The sequence below is a fragment of the Podarcis pityusensis genome, assembly GCF_964106645.2.
Source record: "Podarcis pityusensis genome assembly, chromosome: 1".
Lineage (NCBI taxonomy): Eukaryota > Metazoa > Chordata > Lepidosauria > Squamata > Lacertidae > Podarcis > Podarcis pityusensis.
In genome coordinates, this window is record NC_138028.1 from 115,615,770 (window position 1) to 115,633,699 (window position 17,930).

The window sequence follows — 17,930 nt, forward strand, 5'->3', positions numbered from 1 at the left end:
GAGGAATCTGTGGTTCTCGAGATGTTGGTGTATTCCATATCCTATCAGCCCCAGTCAGCATAGCCATTTGGCAAGGATGATATCTGGAGAGTCACAGCTTCCCCACCACTGCACTATATGATTAATTTCCAATACCTCTCATTTCACTGTTCTTTGGAGGGGGAAGAGAGCTCAAATGTGGTTGGAAAAGCTGCTGTTCCTTTTTTTCTATCAAATTTTGCTTTCTTGCAGCAATATACTTGCAGAAAATATTTCAATTTTTTTAAAAAAAATAATTTTTATTTGATTTTACAAGTGCAAAGGTAAAGGGTAAAGGGACCCCTGACTGTTAAGTCCAGTCGCGAACGACTCTGGGGTTGCAGCGCTCATCTCGGTTTATTGGCCGAGGGAGCCGGCATTACAGCTTCCGGGTCATGTGGCCAGCATGACTAAGCCGCTTCTGGCGAACCAGAGCAGTGCACAGAAACACTGTTTACCTTCCCACCAGAGCGGTACCTATTTATCTACTTGCACTTTGACATGCTTTCGAACTGCTAGGTTGGCAGGAGCAGGGACGGAGCAATGGGAGCTCACCCCGTCGCGGGGATTCGAACCGCCAACCTTCTGATAAGCAAGTCCTAGGCTCTGTTTAACCCACAGCGCCACCCGCATCCCTTTACAAGTGTAGAATTATAACAATACAAAATACATATGCATATTTAGAGATTTTTCCAAATCTTCCCACCTTCCCCTCCTTGGGTCCTATTATCAGCCTTTTCAACTGCATATTATTTCATCGTCCAAATTTTATGTCTCTCCATTTTGTCCATAATATTTTCAACATTACAAGTGTTATTGCAATCCTGCTAAAGTTTTCATCTGCTTACAGTGGTCTCTCAAGTAAATTACTTTTTTTTTTCTCATTCTTTATTAAAGTTTTGGTCCTCTTGGTCCTGAGCTTTTTGGTCAGTTTTGCCATTTCGGCATAATCCAACAGCAGAAAATATTTCAAATGGATGTTCATCCAATCTAAATCTGCCTGTACCTTGCCTTACAGGTCATATTAAAAAATAAGCATATTCTTTTGCAGATGGAACAATGCTTCACTGCTTAAGCAAATTGTGGCCAGTGTTGATTTCTATTTGGGCCAAGAATACACAACTGCTAACATTCCCTGCACTCTTTTTCTTTCTCAATTATACAATCCTTGATGTTTATGAAGCAGGTGTAAGGTAATGTTCTCTAATATAAATGTAATGTATGTTACAGTTGTCCAGGTCCCAGGAAAGCCAGAACCACCTACGCGGAAACCACCAGAGATTTCAGCCAAGAAAGTAGAGAAGAAAGTTGTGGTAGAAAAAGGTATGGCCTTTAGAATTTTAGTATCAAAACATTTCCCACTGCAGCAAGCCCTATTCAGATTCTCACAGTCCTATTTTCTTTCCTTTTCTTTCCTTTTTAAAAAGTGCCTATTCCTATTATATTCTTAAGATAACTTCTGTGTAAAATGAACCAATTTCCAGCTAATGTGAAATTATTTAAATTCCCTGTAGTTACACGGAAACCTGTAACCGAAGAGGTGGAAAGAAAGGCTAAAGTGATGGAGGAAGAACATCTCAAACGGGCCAGAGGTATTACTGAAGATGATATAAATTGCATGTGCATTTGCATCAATTTCATATCCATGAAATACATGAAACTGCCTTAACAGGTCAGCCTGTTTTGTTCATCTGATCCAGTGTACTGTTTCCTCTGGCTAGCACTGGTCTCCATGACAGATGCCTTTCGTGTTATCTGCACCCTGTCCCTTTTAACTGGAGAGGCCAGGGACTTCACCTTGGACCTCCTTCTTGCAAACTAGGTGCCCAGCTACTAGCAGAGGGAAGGAAGTAGTGATGGGGAAGCAAATGGAGATGAGTTGTCCATTAAAAGCAAGAGGTTATAGTTAAGAGTTATGGGGTTTTCCCCAACCCCCTGGAGCAGATTTGGGGGAGAGACATAGGAAAGCATGAGGAGACAAGGGGACTACTGCTATGCATATTGAAGTCCTTGCACGAACAGAATGACTTATTTGGATACAACCCTTTGCTATGTATTGATTTGGTCTTTTGTAAATTGTATCCCACGAGTGATGCAAAAATGCAAGTGCATATGCAGTGTGAGGTTACATTTTCTGCATGTAATCTTAGCCTAGAAGGCTTGGGACTAACTATTTATATCCTTTAAGCTCCAGAAGCTCCACCACCAAAACCTGCACGAAAGGTGGTCCATGAAGAAGTGGTAGAGAGAAAAGGTACAAAACACATTTTTATTTTTTCAGCATTTATATGTAATCCCTGATCCGAATATTTCCATAATGTATGCATGCAGGCCCACATGTTCACTCTGTGCTGACCTGCAGTGATTGCTGGTTTTTATTAACCCATTGTGTTGTTCCCACTTCACAGTCACACATGGCATTCTCTTTCTCTATGCAGGAATGGTGACCATGCCTTGAGAAATCCCCAGATCCCCATACACTTACCACAATTCTGTTTTTCTACTTCCCATATCACAACACTCCAAAACACACCAACTCCCAAAGCATGCTAGTGCCTCTTTTGTTTCTCCTTAAGGCTCCTTAAAGCCATCTGTTTTGACTCCGGTCCTGTTGTTGTCCTTGATCTGAGTTTGCCATTAGAGGAAGAAATGGTAGTTCTCATCACTATAGGGTGTGTGTGCTTTAAATGAACGTGGGGGAACAGGGTTCTCTTAAGTCCTGTGGGGTTTCTACAACACCTAGGCACCGAGTCTATATTGGTGCAGAATTCTTGCTTTTTGGTTTCTTTCTTTAATATCTTCTACATTCATCTAATTTACACTATATGTTACCATTTAATACAACAAGAGAGTGTCCACTCTCTTGTTATTCTTATGTCTGCTTTTCTTTGGAAACGGGGCTTTTGTACATTCTCTTTGCACACAAAAATGGTTTGGACTGCTTGAAAATGCTTTTTATGCTTTATGGTCTCAATTGTTACCTGTTTATGATTTTTGTTTCTCTTTATTGCTGTGGCACATCCACCCTAATGGTGTAATTTTGAGCTGTGGTGCTGAGTTCGCTAAATGTAGTATGTGGCGTTATACAGCTTCCATAAGGATAGATTCATTGTCTACCAAATCTTTAATTTAAAAAACACTAAAGTGAATTCTTGCTTTTTAAAGTACCAACAGAACAACAATGGACCATTTCAGAAGAAAAGGTGTCTGTTTCGTATCACAGAGAAGAAGAATATACATACGGTTCAGGTAACTATAAATATCTTTCCTCACTTCTTTTTCTCCTTGCTGTCTTGTCTCGTGTGAAAATGGCGCCTTTTAAATTTGTCCCGATACAATGGTATCTTATGGATGTGGGACCTCTCTGCATTCTCCTACTCTCCTACTCAGAATTCTTACATTCTTTTTTACTTGATGATAGAGTAACAAGTGAGGATCTGCTCCCTATACTGAACTGCATGGGGCAATACTCATGCACAAGAGTTTTGTGAGCACATGGGAGTGCAAAGATTGCTTAGGATTGATGGAATAGACAAAGTCTGTTTGCTGTTGCATTTCTTAGTTGTCATTTTGTGTACCAATCCAGTATTATCTAAAACAGAGTGAAAGTACAGTTTTTACATCTTACAATTTTCTTTAAAGAACCAGAAGAGTATGAAGAGGACAGCTTCTATGTGGAATATCCAACTGAAGGTAGATTCGCTCTTTTTCCAAATCAGTTTTATCTTGTTTTGTACTATGCGAGTTCATCTAAACTGTTAACTGTTGAAATGTGTAGCTGTCATTGTATACCGTTTTTGATACTTCCCTGGGTTTGGGCATGTCTTTATCACTATTCAGATAACGGATCCATATGTTGGGTGGTGGGACTTAAGATCATGCCCGGAATTGTTGCTCCCAGATTTGCAAGCACTGTGGGGAAAGAGCCTAAGCACATACAATTTGTACACACCTAGACTCCATACGAAAGATCAGATGGACACTTAGAGGTGTGGATAGCAGGAGCAATTTTTTCTTCCACCAATTCATCCATCATCTTAATAGGTCTACATGTAGCATTTCAGTATTATCTAAAATGGAGGGTAAATGTAACTTTTTAATCTCATAATTCTCTTTAAAGAACCAGATGAGTACGATGAGGAAAGGTTCTATGTGGAAGCACCTGAAGTTCCACCTCCCAAAGGTAGATTATATTATTATTAATATTATTATTACTACTACAATTTTAGTATGTGAGTTTATTTAAACCAGGGTTTCCCAAACTTAGGTCTCCAGCTGTTTTTGGACTATAATTCCCATCAACCATGACCACTGGTCCTGCTAGCTAGGGATTATGGGATTATGACAGCTGGAGACCCAAGTTTTGGGAAACCCTGGTTTAAACTCTTATCCATTAAGAACTTGATATCTGCAGTTATTTTATATTTTGTTGATCAGATTTGGGTGCTTATGTATGTTTACATGTGTCACAAAAGCCTGTAAGTTTTTAAAAATATAATGTGAGGGTGGCTCTGACGACCACTATCATCTGATTAACCCAAAATTAATATCTTTAAAGTTCCTGAGGTGAAGAAGAGAGCAGAAGAAAAAGTTCCCAAGGAAGTGGAGGCCCCGCCGGCTAAAGGTGAATAATATATGTGCAATAATAACAATATCTCAGACAGGTCTCTTGCCTGCGTATCTTCTAGATGATTGATAAACACACAGCCAAAAATGTGGCTGTGCTACTGCATCAGAAAGACACCTTTACAACTAAGATCCTACATAATAAACCTTATACGCAAGTTTAATCTTCAACAGCCATAACTGTCTTTGTTAAATAGATACATGGTTTTAAATCCACGCTGGCATTTCAAACATTTTCTTCACTGCTATGAACTGTAGGCCTGTAGCGCTTCCCTAAACCTTTTATACCTGTGTGTCTTTAAAGTGCCTGAGGTGCCAAAGAAACCAGTCCCAGAAAAGAAAAAACCTGCTCCTCCTCCAAAAGTAGAGGCTCCGCCAGCTAAAGGTACATCCATTGTCAGAGATGATCCCACCATCTTGCTTATCTGAACTCTTCTCCACGCTCTAAAATGTGTCCATCCATGTGTTACTTAAGTGGCTTTGTGGTCTTTTTCTGCAAGCAAAGTGTGTATAATATACATGTACTTTAGTGATGGCCCAATATTCATTTGCTAAATTTTGCTTTGTAATGTAATGGATGCTTACTCCTTCCTGGGTGGGTGCCTGTTGTGGTCCCTCATGCTCAGTTGCCATCCCTGGGCAGTGAGAACAGAGCGCACATGGCCAGGCAGCCATTGGGGTAATCCCCCCTAGCTGTCTGGGCATCTGGCTTGTGTTCCCGCTGGCTGCTGCATTTCAAATTGGCCAATCAGTGGCCTCTCCCGGCTGAGAGGGCATTGGCTGCACACATGCCCTTGCAACTGATGAGGTATAAAAGCCAGCAGTGTTTTCCAGCCCCAGCGCATTTGCCAGATTTCGCTTTGTTAACATAATATCTTCTGCATGGCATGATAACTGTTCGATTTGCATGCCGCATATAGAAGGCACTCATACAGACACACAATTTTGTGGATCAAAATGGGATGTGTGCCCAGTGCAGCTTTTTTCATGACAGATTACCCTTACCTGTTAACAGATTTGGGACGTGGGTGGCACTGTGGTCTAAACCACTGAGCCTAGGGCTTGCCGATCAGAAGGTCAGTGGTTCGAATCCTCGCAACAGGGTGAGCTCCCGCTGCTTGGTCCCAGCTCCTGCCAACCTAGCAGTTCTAAAGCACACCAGTGCAAGTAGATAAATAGGTACTGCTCCGGCGGGAAGGTAAATAGCATTTCCGTGCGCTGCCCTGGTTCGCCACATGGCCCGGAAGCTGTCTGCGGACAAATGCCAACTCCCCTCGGCCTACAGAGCGAGTTGAGCGCGCAACCCCAGAGTCATCCACGACTGAACCTAACGGTCAGGGGTACATTTATCTCTTTATTAACAGCTTTTGCTTGATGCCTTGATATGCCATTTATCTCGCTTCTGCTTCTCTCCATATATTTCTGTGCAATCTTGGATGTTGGGCCTCAAATAGGAGTTCCAAGTTCTAAAACCTCTCTTTTTTTAATGATCAAGTGCCAGAGGCGCCTAAGAAACCTACGCCAGAAGAAAGAAAGCCTGCTGCTGTTCCCAAGAAAGAACCGGCACCCCCAGCTAAAGGTACTTTTCTTGAAACGAAAGCCACCCAAAGAACCTTTGTCCCCTGTGCTTTCTCCCCCATATGCAACCACTGTTCGGAATGAGTTTTACAAATCCAGCGTCTTTCTGTGTTTGGTTACCAAAGCTAATGTATTGAATATGTGGGAATCTTAAATGGAGGTTCTTCTGGGTTAGAGCATTCCTTTCCAAAATACCATCTCTTCCTTGTTGGGAAATGTAATCACAATATGTGAGATGTCATTGATCAGTTGTTATGTGTCCGGGTGATTCTCAGAATCTGCTTTTGATATCTTTAAAGTGCCCGAAGTACCTAAAAAACCAGTCCCAGAAGAAAAAGCACCTGTTCCCGTTCCTAAAAAAGTGGAGCCACCTGCTAAAGGTATGAGACCACCGCTCATAAGCAGCTCTTTTCATTTGTTGCTTCAAATGACGTGTCGTGAAAAGATCTGAGATCCCACAGCAGTGATTGTTTTTGTGTCGTAATCGTCGTCTTCCTATATTTGTTCATTGCTCAACAGCATCTTCATTAACAAATGTTCTTCAGTTAAACACCAGAACACTAAACGGACAGGGTGCAATGTTATCGTAACACATCTAAATTCGGTAAAGTGCCCAGTTCACTTGTAAGTGATCTTACAACTTGATATAGGACCCTGCTCCTCACTTTATAATAGTTAGCAATATTTGATCCCAATATTCATAACTGATGTTTTTTTCAAAGTGCCAGAGGTACCTAAGAAAGTAGAAGAAAAGGTTCCTGTTCCAAAGAAGAAAGTGCCTCCGCCACCCAAAGGTACAAGACACAAATCTTATATATTTGAAAAATATATAAAACTAAATCTTAAGACTCTTTTGTTTCTCTCTTTGGATCTTCCTCTTAATCATATGTATGTTCATTTCATATTTGAGTCCTATGCAGCATATGTTTGTGTATAGTTGTTGATAATAGCCGTCATGGTCTCTTAGTCTCTACATATTCTTACATATTCTCATTTTAACATTATTAAAAGTACCTGAGAAAGCGGTCCCTGAAGAAAAAGTGCCGCGGCTACGCAAAAGGGAAGAAGCTCCTCCAGCTAAAGGTATGCTATCCTTCAGAACAAACAAACAAAACAGAACAGAACAAAAAGACCATTGCAGTCAAATGTAGACAAGGATTAAATGTAAGGTATTCGTTGTGTTTAGAATAGATTTATGAAAGCTTTAGAAAACTTATTGATTAGAATATTTGTGTGAGACTGTATGGGAAAAATACGGAATAACACATACAATCTTGCTTAAAATGTATATAGGAAGTGCAGTGTAAGCGATGGAAGTCAATCAATGAAATTTTATTATTATTTTCATATTGAGATATTTGTAGAATAAATTTGGAACAAATTCTTCCAACTTTTCTTCTTCTTCTTTTCTCTTTATTTCTTTTTTATTTTCTTATTTTCTTCTCTTTTGTTCCCTTTTTCATGTATATATGCTTATTTGAAGTGTATATGTGTGTATGTATTTGCAGTGTTTTACTTATATTTTGAAACGATTATGTTAAATAAAATTTAAATTTAAATTTTTTTAAAAAAACAAAAAACCAAAAAACAAAAGACCATTGGTCTTTTACATCGGCACCATTATTTAAATGTCCTCTAAATCTTTTTAGTTGCTGCCTCTTCTTTGTAGCCGAAATCTGTACTTTTAACATCATTCTTGCCACTTCAAAAAAATTCTAAAACTAAATGGTCTCTTTAAAGTGCCTGAGGTACCTAAGAAAGTCATCCCTGAAGAAAAATTACCTGTTGCTGTTCCCAAAAAGGTTGAAGCTCCCCCAGCCAGAGGTATGCATTTAAGTGGTCAATGGTCTTATTATCTAAAAGAGCTTTTACCTTTCTTTCGTATGCTGACCATCATTTTTTGTTTCGTACCATGTCACATTGCTTGCAACTGTTCAACATATTTTCATAGGGCAGGAATGGGGAACCTTAGATCTGGGGGCCAAATACAGCCCTGTGGGCTTCTCCATCTGGTCTTCAAAACGCTCCTCAAGCCACATACCCTCCCAAGGTCCCATGCCTCATCGGCCATGCTTTGTATCCTCCTTGAGTAAAAGGACGCGGGTGGCGCTGTGGTCTAAACCACTGAGCCTCTTGGGCTTGCCAGTCAGAAGGTTGCCAGTTCAAATCCCCACGCACGATGGGGTGAGCTCCCGTTGCTCTGTCCCAGCTCCTGCCAACCTAACAGTTCGAAAGCACACCAGTGCAAGTAGATAAATAGGTACCGCTGCGGTGGGAAGGCAAAAGGCATTTCCATGTGCTCTGGTTTCTGTCACGGTGTTCCGTTGTGCTAGAAGTGGTTTAGTCATGCTGGCCACATGAGGTATTTTTGCCTGGCTGGGATGGATGCTTAGATGGATGGATAATAAAGCAGGGTTGGTGAGTGTGTGTACAAACTGACCTACCGTCAAATTCGTATTGGTTCCTCTCTGCACATTTGCCTCTGGCCCTGTGCACCACTGATATGTGTGCCCTGGAAGGTTGCCCCAAAGAGAAGGCAGCCCTCAGGCTAAGAAAGCTTCCCCATCCCTGTCAAGAGGGGAGGAATTGCTTATGTCTGTTTTGCAGTTCTGTATTAGCTTTACTTTGTATGTTGCCTAGTAAAGAACAGTATGTAGTTTACTTGTCCATTTTGCAGTTGTTAGTTGCACAAGTGTTTAGACAAACCTCCTCAGATATCAATCAGGAATCTGTATATCCCCATTAAAACTCAATGCGTTTAATGTCTTTTAAAGTGCCTGAGGTGTCTAAGAGAGCTGTTCTAGAAGAGAAAATATTTGTTTCAGAAGAAAAAGTATCTGTTGCCATTTCTAAAAGAGTGGAAGCTCCACCACCTGAAGGTATATGTGCAAATAATTAGAACTGTGAGGAATTTAACTGTTTTCAGGCGCTTTTTGTTGTCGCTGCTCTTCACTGCTCTTCCCTGTTAACATCTGCCATTACAGTTTTGTGTGTCTCTGGACATTTGTATAACATCTGACACCCAGGCAAGATCCTCAGAGGAAATGTCTTTTCTCAGATCCAATTCCTTGGTTACCCAGAGTGTCAATAGCATTTATTATTTATCCATTACATCCCACCCTTCTCCCAAGCATCTCAGGGTGATATACATGGGCCCCCCTTTCATTTTGCTTTTGCAACAACCTAGTGAGATGAGTTAAGCTGAGAGATAGTAATTGGTCCAGTCACCCAGTGAGATTCATGGCTGAGCCCCACATTCTAGTCAGACACACCTATATCATGGTGGCAGAAGTAAATCTTGCACAAAGTCTTACAGAAGCCCTTGTGAAAGTGGAGGAGCTCCTATGGATCTGGGGTATATTTTGTCATTCAACGTTCTTCCATTAAGTCAGAAGCAGTCCAACTATGCTTGGAAAAGATTTTCTTCTAAATGAAGATCACCTTTGGATCTAACCCATTATCCTTTCAACTTTCCATACTCTGTGGAAAGAAGTCATGATTTAGGGACAGTGTATACATAGGACACCTGTAGTGCGACATGGGTTTTCCTACATAAAACTCCACCTGATTTTTCTTGTAAGAATCTGTCCCCTGATGGAGTCATCACATACCACAGTGCAGGATTCCATAGATCAAGAGACCTTGGCAAGTCATCTAGACCCTTGCAGTAGCTAACTTTGATGTAGATACTTTGCTATTAATTCTCTTATGTACCTGTTGTAATGGAAAAAGATCTGCGATCCCTAGAATTGCAGTTGATATGAATGTGTGTTTCTGTGTATGCAAATCAGTTCATGTCCTTTGTATATGCCTGTTTGTAGTAATTACACTGACCTGGCAAGGGTGGTTATAGGACATCTAACCCCACAGCAAAATTAAAAATAACCCATCTTTAAAATATTAACAGTGGAAGAATGGCCTGAAGAGGTGGAAGAGGAAGAAGCAGAAGAAGAAGAAATTTATGAAAGAGAGGAGGAGATTTCTTATGAAAGGGAGGAGGAAATTTCTTATGAGAGAGAGGAGATCTCTTATGAGAGAGAGGAAGAGATTTCTGAAGTAACAGGTATGCCTCAATTCAACAGCCAGCAGCAAATGTTGGTATAGTATAATATCTGCCATTATATCCTTTGGGCTGAATTGAATGTAATTATTTAATGACCTTTTGAAATTAAGCCAGTCATTTGCTGCTTATGATATGATTTACTTTGTTCGGAACCCAAACAAAGGTTTAAAAGAGTAAATTTAAGAGTGCATACACTTTTTCTTTTCTTATTTCCCTCCATCATTCTTATTTTCACATGAAAATACAGAAACGGACCCAAGTGTTCTTTTCTCAAATTTACAAATATAGGCAGAGCACTGCAAGCCAATTTGTATAAGAATAAAAGATTCCTACATTCCTACACAGATAACACATATTATTTAGGGTGGCTCAACTTTCAGAGCCTCATTACTCTCCCAAGAAAGCTGGAACCACCAGAAACAGACAGAAAAAGAGCTACATATTTGAAAGAGATAGTATTTATTTATTTATTTATTCATTCATTCTTTCTTTCTTTCTTTCTTTCTTTCTTTCTTTCTTTCATTCATTCATATGATCTATTACTTGCTTATCATTAAAAATAATTCCAAATATAAGTCACCTTCATATCAGCCACGTCGAGCTAAACAAAACAAAAGTACATGAAATCTAACTTACCTAAAGCCATTGCTCCAAGAGCTATGGAATTAAAGGATGTGATCTAATACCCCATTCATAAGGCTCCCCCTATTTATTACAAGAACCATTGAGATAGGCCCTTTCATGGATGTGACCTTTTCAAGGAAGTTGAGATATGTCATCTCTTGCTGAAATCACCGTGGATGTTTACATTGACTTCAATGGGAACTGGGAAGTAATCTACTCACTTTTTTCCATGAAATGGTCAGAAGAGAGAGTATGGCCTCTGTTGAGAGGAAAGCAGGGATGGAGAACCTGTGGGCCTCCAGAGCTTGCTGGACTCCCAATGACCCCAGCTAGCATGGCCAATGGTCAGGAATTATGGGAGTTGTAGTCCAGCAATATCAGGAGGTCTGTCCCTGGAGTAAACCTACCTGCACATGTACTAGGAGTAACATGAGATGAAAGTAAATATATGTGTGTTTGTAAGAGCTGTCACTTTCTTGTTTTGTTAATTGTATCAACATGTGCATGTCAACTATTCAACTATACCTTCTTAATATCTTTACATTAACAGAAGAGGCCTACTACGCTGAGGAGATAGTGCATGAAGAAGTCCCACCAGTTAAAGGTATACCAGCAACTCTTTGGTATTAAAGTATCAACTCTTCAATATAGATGTTTGACAGCTGTCTGTCCCATGCTTGTTACTATTGTATTTGTGCTTGTTTTTTGTCGTTGTAGTGCTCAAAATATTATGAACTATCTTTTTTGACTAGCAAGGACCTGTTTGCAAATTCCTGTGCCTTTCTCAATTTTAAAAACCCTAATTGCCAGCAATGGCCCATTTTGCTTTCATATAACCCCTTGTGTATCTTTTTATTCTGCTGTGCAGAGATGAGTATGTCTTAGTGTGTGTTTCTGTGTGTATATAAAACAGAATTAGCCTCTGAACATTTCGACTGAATTTTGCATTGAAATATGGATTCACCTCCTTATTTTTCTATACTGTTTGAATAACATGCACAGCGAACATAACTGATACTTAAATATTCTTCCTGAAGTGCCTGAGGTTCGGAAGAAACCTGAACCAGAAAAGAAAGTACCAGTTGCTGTTCCCAAGAAAGTGGAAGCACCCCCAGCTAGAGGTATATATATAGACTGCTTTTTTTCACTTAGGCAAAATTAGGGTTGCCATACGTCTCGGACATTACTGGGATTTCAAAGGCTCAACAACTTTGGGGTTTGTCTAAAAAAGCTCAACAACTTTCAGGGTGCCCTGGTTTTGACTTTTTGAAATATGGCAACCCTAGGCAAAAATGCTCTTTTTTTGTTTTTGTTTTTTTGGTCGTCTGTCATCTAAACTATTTGAGTTGATGTTAATCTCTTTTGCATTAAGTGTGAGCAATTGCTTGTCTCTAAGCATTCTGGCTGTGGATTTACTCAGTGAAATGTATGTGTTGTAAGTTCTTAATGCGTTTTCCTATTGATGTTAAAATCACTCCAACGTTATAAAATTTTGTAATATTTTTAAGTGGCCAAGAAAGCTCCTCCTGAGGAACGGGCACCACCTAAAGCAAAAGAACCTCCAGCACCCAAAGGTAACACACACACAAAATCATGTCAGTAATGTGCTTTGTCTAGAGAGCGTCATGTATATATTTTGTTGGTCCATTTCACATAAGAATTATATGGGTTTCATTCACATTAATATCTTGAGGGACTGTCGCCATGTATTGGCCCCTCTTTCAATCTTCTGCCAGTAATGTTGTCAGTTCCTCGGTCTCTTTTACTGTCTCATTCATGTTTTATATATGGTAAATAATAAATCAGTATTTTTAAACGGAACTGAATTGTATTCAAAATATATTCCTGTCATTCTGAGATGGAACCACATGCAATATTCCTACCTTTGTTTGTTGTCTTTAAGTGACCGAAGTACACAAGAAAAAGGTTGTCACTGAAGAAAAAGTAACAGTCACTAAGAAGGAGGAGGCTCCACCAAAAAGAGGTATATAAAGTTTTAAATTCTGTGGAATTTATATATATGTATCTTAAGATTTCTTGGGAACTAAAGAACTGCACAGCAAATGCGAGAAACCCAGGGGACTCCGTCCTCAAATATCTCCCTCCATGACGCAGAGCAAACCACTTTTGAAACCAAATGAGCTTTCAAAGGCTATTTGTGATATAGCATAGGAGAGGAATATAGCAGGGGGAGAAAGAATTTATTGTTCAAACAAAAAAAGTTGTTTTTAGGCATGCCTTTGCATCCTTCTTTTGCCCTAGTGATCGAATTATCTTAAATAGTCTGCGTTTCCTTTTCTTGTTTTATGTACAATGTCAAGATCTCGGTACTTTGAATCGTTTTGTTACCTGGTTTATATTTGTCACATGTACGTGATTTAAGTCACCTGAAAATTAATAATATCTTTCAAGTGCCAGCTGTGCCAAAGAAAGCTGTGCCAGAGGAGAAAGTCCCCATTCCGGTTCCCAAGAAAGCAGTGGCTCCACCAGCTAAAGGTACACCTGCTTTCTCTGACTCTACAAGAGGGCTTTTGAATAGGTCAGAAACAGGCACCCGCTGGAGTTGTGAACCAGCTGCTTCTGATAAGGAAAAAGTAAACTTGACTAAATTTCACAGAAATGTTCTGCTCTGTGTCAAAACAAATGCAGAATATTAGGGTTAAACTGGGACACTTGAAACGCTGGTGTTAATGAATTCCTGTAGGCACTTTGCCTGCACAACTTCGAACAGCTGGCCTTTGCTGATCTGCAGCAGTTCATTGTGTTGACTGTGTAGTTTGTAAGGTCTTTTGCGATATTATTTTTATGTGGGTAAAACTGCCATGTGCTTTAGACTTCTTATTGCATTCTTGTTTTGTGAGGCATTTCTCTGTCACTGTTAAAAGCTGTCCTGAATCTTAACGTCCTTCTTGAAAGTTTTCTGTAGTGTACACTCTTTTGGACCTTTATTTTTTTAAAAGAAGAAAGAAAGAAAATAAATGATTTCATAAATATTATTTCTGTTTAAAAATCTGCAGTGAATATTTTACATTATGACGCCTTTGGATAAGAAATAACTATTTCTGTTCTTGAAAAAGAGCAAATTCCATAAACCAAAAGCAGGCCAGTTAATTATCTAAGTGTATTGTCAAGTTTTTGCTAAATGTATGTCTGCTTAATATTATGTTGTCATGTTGGTCTCCTGTATTAGAAAATCTTGAGATAATCAAATGTCTATGAAGTTTTCTTTGTCTATAATCCTCTTACAAGACCACCAACAGCGACACTTCAGAGAGAGGGTTTTAAATTCACCACGTGGTTTTCTTACATTTCCTATCTTTCAAGTGCCAGAAGTTCCAAAGACAGTTGTCTCAGAAGAAAAAATATCTATTGCTGTCCCCAAAAGGAAAGCAGCCCCTCCAGAAAAAGGTATACAAGCTTTGAAGTAAACTAAATCAAAGTCCAAGTGGTTAATGTGCTAACAACCTACCTATTAATTCCTATATCCAAACCTAAGTTATTAAGCAAATTCTTTTTTTCTGCTCCAAATACATTTGAGGGGATATTGCTTTGGGCACTCCCCTCCCCCAAATTATTTATTTTATTTTATTTTATTTAAACCTAGAAGGCTTGCCATAAAAGTTACATTTGTTTTGTAACTGCTTAATCATTCTTATCGAAATTCCCGTTGTCTGACTCAAATAGTGTTTCCCATAAGAAATGCTAAAGTTCAATACTCTGTCTTTAATAATAGTTGTGGAAGAGCACTGGGGGTATTCGGAAGAAATGTCTGTTTCTCTTCATACAGAGGAGGAAGTTTCATATACAGGTATGAGCTCAACCAGGGTAGGGGAACAGGAATCCTAACCAATTCACTGTATAGATTATTGGGCAGGGTGAGAACATAAAATGAACCTACTAGATCAGGCCAATGACCCATCTAGTCCAACATCCTGTTTTCACAGTGTTTCATGAGATGCCTTTGGGAAGCATGTGGCATAGTTGTCAACTTTTCCCTATTCTTGCGAGGAATTCTATTCGGAATAAGGGAATTCCCCTTTAAAAAAGGGAAACGTTGACAGCTATGGCATGTGGGTATCACCTCAGTTTTCACTTTTATATTAAAATGAGGTGTATCTAAAGGTGTTCTACTGATCCATTAGAGGCTTCCATCAGCCAAATGGTGAGGAAAGTGATTTTTGCCAAATCCCTCTTGTTCTTGCAGCCGCCATGCCTCTGCGCCACAAATGTGCTCTGCGGGAGGTGGCATGGAAGATGCAGAGGGGAAGGCAATTTGGTGTAAACTGATGTTTCCTTCCCTGTTCTGATGACAGAAGCCTCCACTTTCTCAACAAAAAAAAAAAAAACAAAAAAAAACCTCCCGTCGGTAGAGGTGCATCTTTGGAAACAACCCAGTCTGTCTTTTTCTTACATTAGCAGAATTATTAGTTCTAGAACTAAACCAGTGTGAATGCTAATTCACTAAAGAGGTTCACTGATATAAAACAGTGGTGCAGGATAGTATTCATGTAAGAATTGCTGAGGGTGTTCAACTTCATTCATAGTGAGGCAAAAAAGAAGCAGTTTGTTGGCCTAAACCACAGATAACAGTGGACATTTGGTTGTTTGGCTCCCCACACCCTCCAACAGAGTAAATTTCACAGCTTGCATAAATTATTGGTTTGTTTGTTCATTTTTGGCTTGGATGACTGCTACAGTTGTCCCATCCCATAAAGCTGAAGGCTTAAATCTTCCCACATAATCTCTTCTAGAATGTAGAAATTTCTTCAAAATGTCATTAACCTAAACAGAGACTTGGCATAATACCCACTTAATGTAACCAGACTTTCAATGACTTCCACCCCTTTGATTTACCATACATAGCAGCTTGCAATGAAAGTCCCTATGTATTATCTTGAAAAATTACTGTAGATTACTGTCTAGACTATTTCTAAGTAATAGCACCTGAAGAAATGGGAAGCTTTCCAATATGATAGACATATAGACTCCACTGATCCTAACAACAAAATGGTGTATATGCACTACACCAGTAAGAAGACGGATGTATAAAGACTATACCTGCAACTATGCGTTAGCCACATCTTGTCCAAATGTTTGTTCATTTGTCTGGCAACTTAAATGTTTGTTTCTGTCAAATTTCCTACTGCTCTTTATGGCCTTCTGTACCTTTACCATCAAAGTTCTGAAACATAAATATACTGTGTCTTTAAAGTTCCCGAAGAACCTGAGAGAATTCCCACAAAACAGAAAATGCCCATATCAATTGCCGCTAAAGTGAAGAAACCTCCAGCTAAAGGTACATTTAATATTGTGCCAATGTATGCTCTTTGTGTGCCATAAGTGTATACTTATGTATACGTCTGCTGATGTATATCTGAGTGTTCTTGTCCTAGCTTGATTCTTTCATTGCACTGAAATTTGGTTCTTAGTATGCGTTTAATAATATGTTAGCTAAGACTCTTGAAAATTCGTATTTTTTAAGTGCCTGAAGTCCGTAAGACCATTACTCGAAAAGAAGTGGTTCATGTGGAAGTTCCCCAATATGAAGAGGAGGAAGAGGCTCCCCAATATGAAGAGGAGGAAGTCACACAATATGAAGAGGAAGTCACACAATATGAGGAGGAAGTCACACAATATGAGAAAGAAGTCTCTCATTATGAGGAGGAAGTAACCCGATATGAGGAAGAAGTCACACAATATGAGGAGGAAGTACCTCAATATGAAGAGGAGGAAGTTCCTTATTATGAAGAAGTTCCTGAGTATGAGGAAGAGGAAGAGGTGCCTCCTCCACCTCCTCCAGCTAAAGGTAACATCCCAGTTTACAAGCGCATTACAAAGAAAGGATCTTTTTTTTAATGCTCTTGGTTAGGCTTTGGCTTTTGTTCGCTTGGTTATTTATTTGGTTTTTGCTTTCGGTTCATTTTGCTCTCCTTTGTTATGAGATGTGTGCGGTGCAGCTCATGTTGCAAGTAGAAATAGCTGTAGTTGAATTAGAGAATATGCCAGAAACACAGGGCTTGTCCACGTTAGGCAGTGTCTTTAGTTCTAGCAAAACTCTCAGGAATATATTTCATTTCCACCCAGGCTTCTCCAAGCTGAATAAAATGTCAATTCAGCAAGCTAGTTGTGTGCCAAAACCCTGTGACACCACAGTTCCCAGAGAGTAAATAACCAGAGAAGACAACAGCATATAGTTTGGGGGTAAAATAGATTACAAAAATATGTACAGAATATCTGATAGCATTGTCCTATGCTCTACTGAATAGTGAGATCAGGAAGAAAATGTCTAGCATCTGATAGTGTCCCCATGTTCTTCCATTGCCAACCACCCCTCTCCATGTGCCGAGCAATATATCTTAACCATAGAGGAGATGGGAAATTTCTCCTCCATGACCTTCCCTTAAATAACTTATCTTTGAATCTTTGCTTTTGAATTACTCTCCCCTCCCAGCATCAGTGTCCCCATCTGCGGAAGGACTGTGGCTTTGTGGTAAAACATCTGCTTTGAATGTAGAAGGTTCTAGTTTCAATCCCTGGCATTCCCAGGCAGGACTAAGAATGTCCCGTTTGTCATTATACAGCCACACCTTGGAAGTCGAATGGAATCCGTTCCGGAAGTCCGTTTGACTTCCAAAACGTTTGGAAACCAAAGCTGCGGAAGCCCCATCAGACATTTGGCTTCCAAAAATAGTTCGCAAACCGGAACAGTCACTTCCGGGTTTGCGGTGTTTGGGAGCCAAAACGTCCGAGTGCTATGGCGTTCGGGACCCAAGGTTTGACTAATTGACAGCGAGGAGCTAGATGGACCCAGTGGTCTGGCTTGATTACAAAAAAACAGCTATGTATGCCCCATTTCACTGTATTCAGGAAGGAGCCCCAACACTCTGGAGAGGACTTTCAGGGGATGCAAGTGGCTGCAAGGGGGAAGAGGGAGCAAGCAACTTTCCTTAAGTTATCTTAGCTTGCGGGGGTCATGTCAGAGCATTGCAATACAGCTGTGTTCTTATGGTGCATCTTGGTG

The 17,930-nt window shown here is 39.8% G+C and overlaps 1 protein-coding gene across 1 annotated transcript in view; it reads left to right on the plus strand.

Annotated features, from left to right (window-relative positions):
- The window catches only part of TTN (titin), a 285,365-nt gene that overhangs the window by 120,815 nt on the left and 146,620 nt on the right, over positions 1 to 17,930 (plus strand). The window contains exons 109-132 of the mRNA XM_081002634.1: positions 1,249 to 1,341; positions 1,533 to 1,610; positions 2,207 to 2,272; positions 3,184 to 3,267; positions 3,661 to 3,711; positions 4,139 to 4,201; positions 4,577 to 4,642; positions 4,949 to 5,029; positions 6,140 to 6,223; positions 6,522 to 6,602; positions 6,945 to 7,016; positions 7,234 to 7,305; positions 7,963 to 8,046; positions 8,997 to 9,101; positions 10,130 to 10,285; positions 11,460 to 11,513; positions 11,947 to 12,030; positions 12,418 to 12,483; positions 12,813 to 12,893; positions 13,322 to 13,405; positions 14,234 to 14,317; positions 14,643 to 14,717; positions 16,122 to 16,205; positions 16,392 to 16,715. Of these exons, the coding sequence (XP_080858760.1) occupies positions 1,249 to 1,341; positions 1,533 to 1,610; positions 2,207 to 2,272; positions 3,184 to 3,267; positions 3,661 to 3,711; positions 4,139 to 4,201; positions 4,577 to 4,642; positions 4,949 to 5,029; positions 6,140 to 6,223; positions 6,522 to 6,602; positions 6,945 to 7,016; positions 7,234 to 7,305; positions 7,963 to 8,046; positions 8,997 to 9,101; positions 10,130 to 10,285; positions 11,460 to 11,513; positions 11,947 to 12,030; positions 12,418 to 12,483; positions 12,813 to 12,893; positions 13,322 to 13,405; positions 14,234 to 14,317; positions 14,643 to 14,717; positions 16,122 to 16,205; positions 16,392 to 16,715 (2,172 nt within the window). The remainder of the gene's footprint in view (positions 1 to 1,248; positions 1,342 to 1,532; positions 1,611 to 2,206; positions 2,273 to 3,183; positions 3,268 to 3,660; positions 3,712 to 4,138; positions 4,202 to 4,576; positions 4,643 to 4,948; positions 5,030 to 6,139; positions 6,224 to 6,521; positions 6,603 to 6,944; positions 7,017 to 7,233; positions 7,306 to 7,962; positions 8,047 to 8,996; positions 9,102 to 10,129; positions 10,286 to 11,459; positions 11,514 to 11,946; positions 12,031 to 12,417; positions 12,484 to 12,812; positions 12,894 to 13,321; positions 13,406 to 14,233; positions 14,318 to 14,642; positions 14,718 to 16,121; positions 16,206 to 16,391; positions 16,716 to 17,930) is intronic.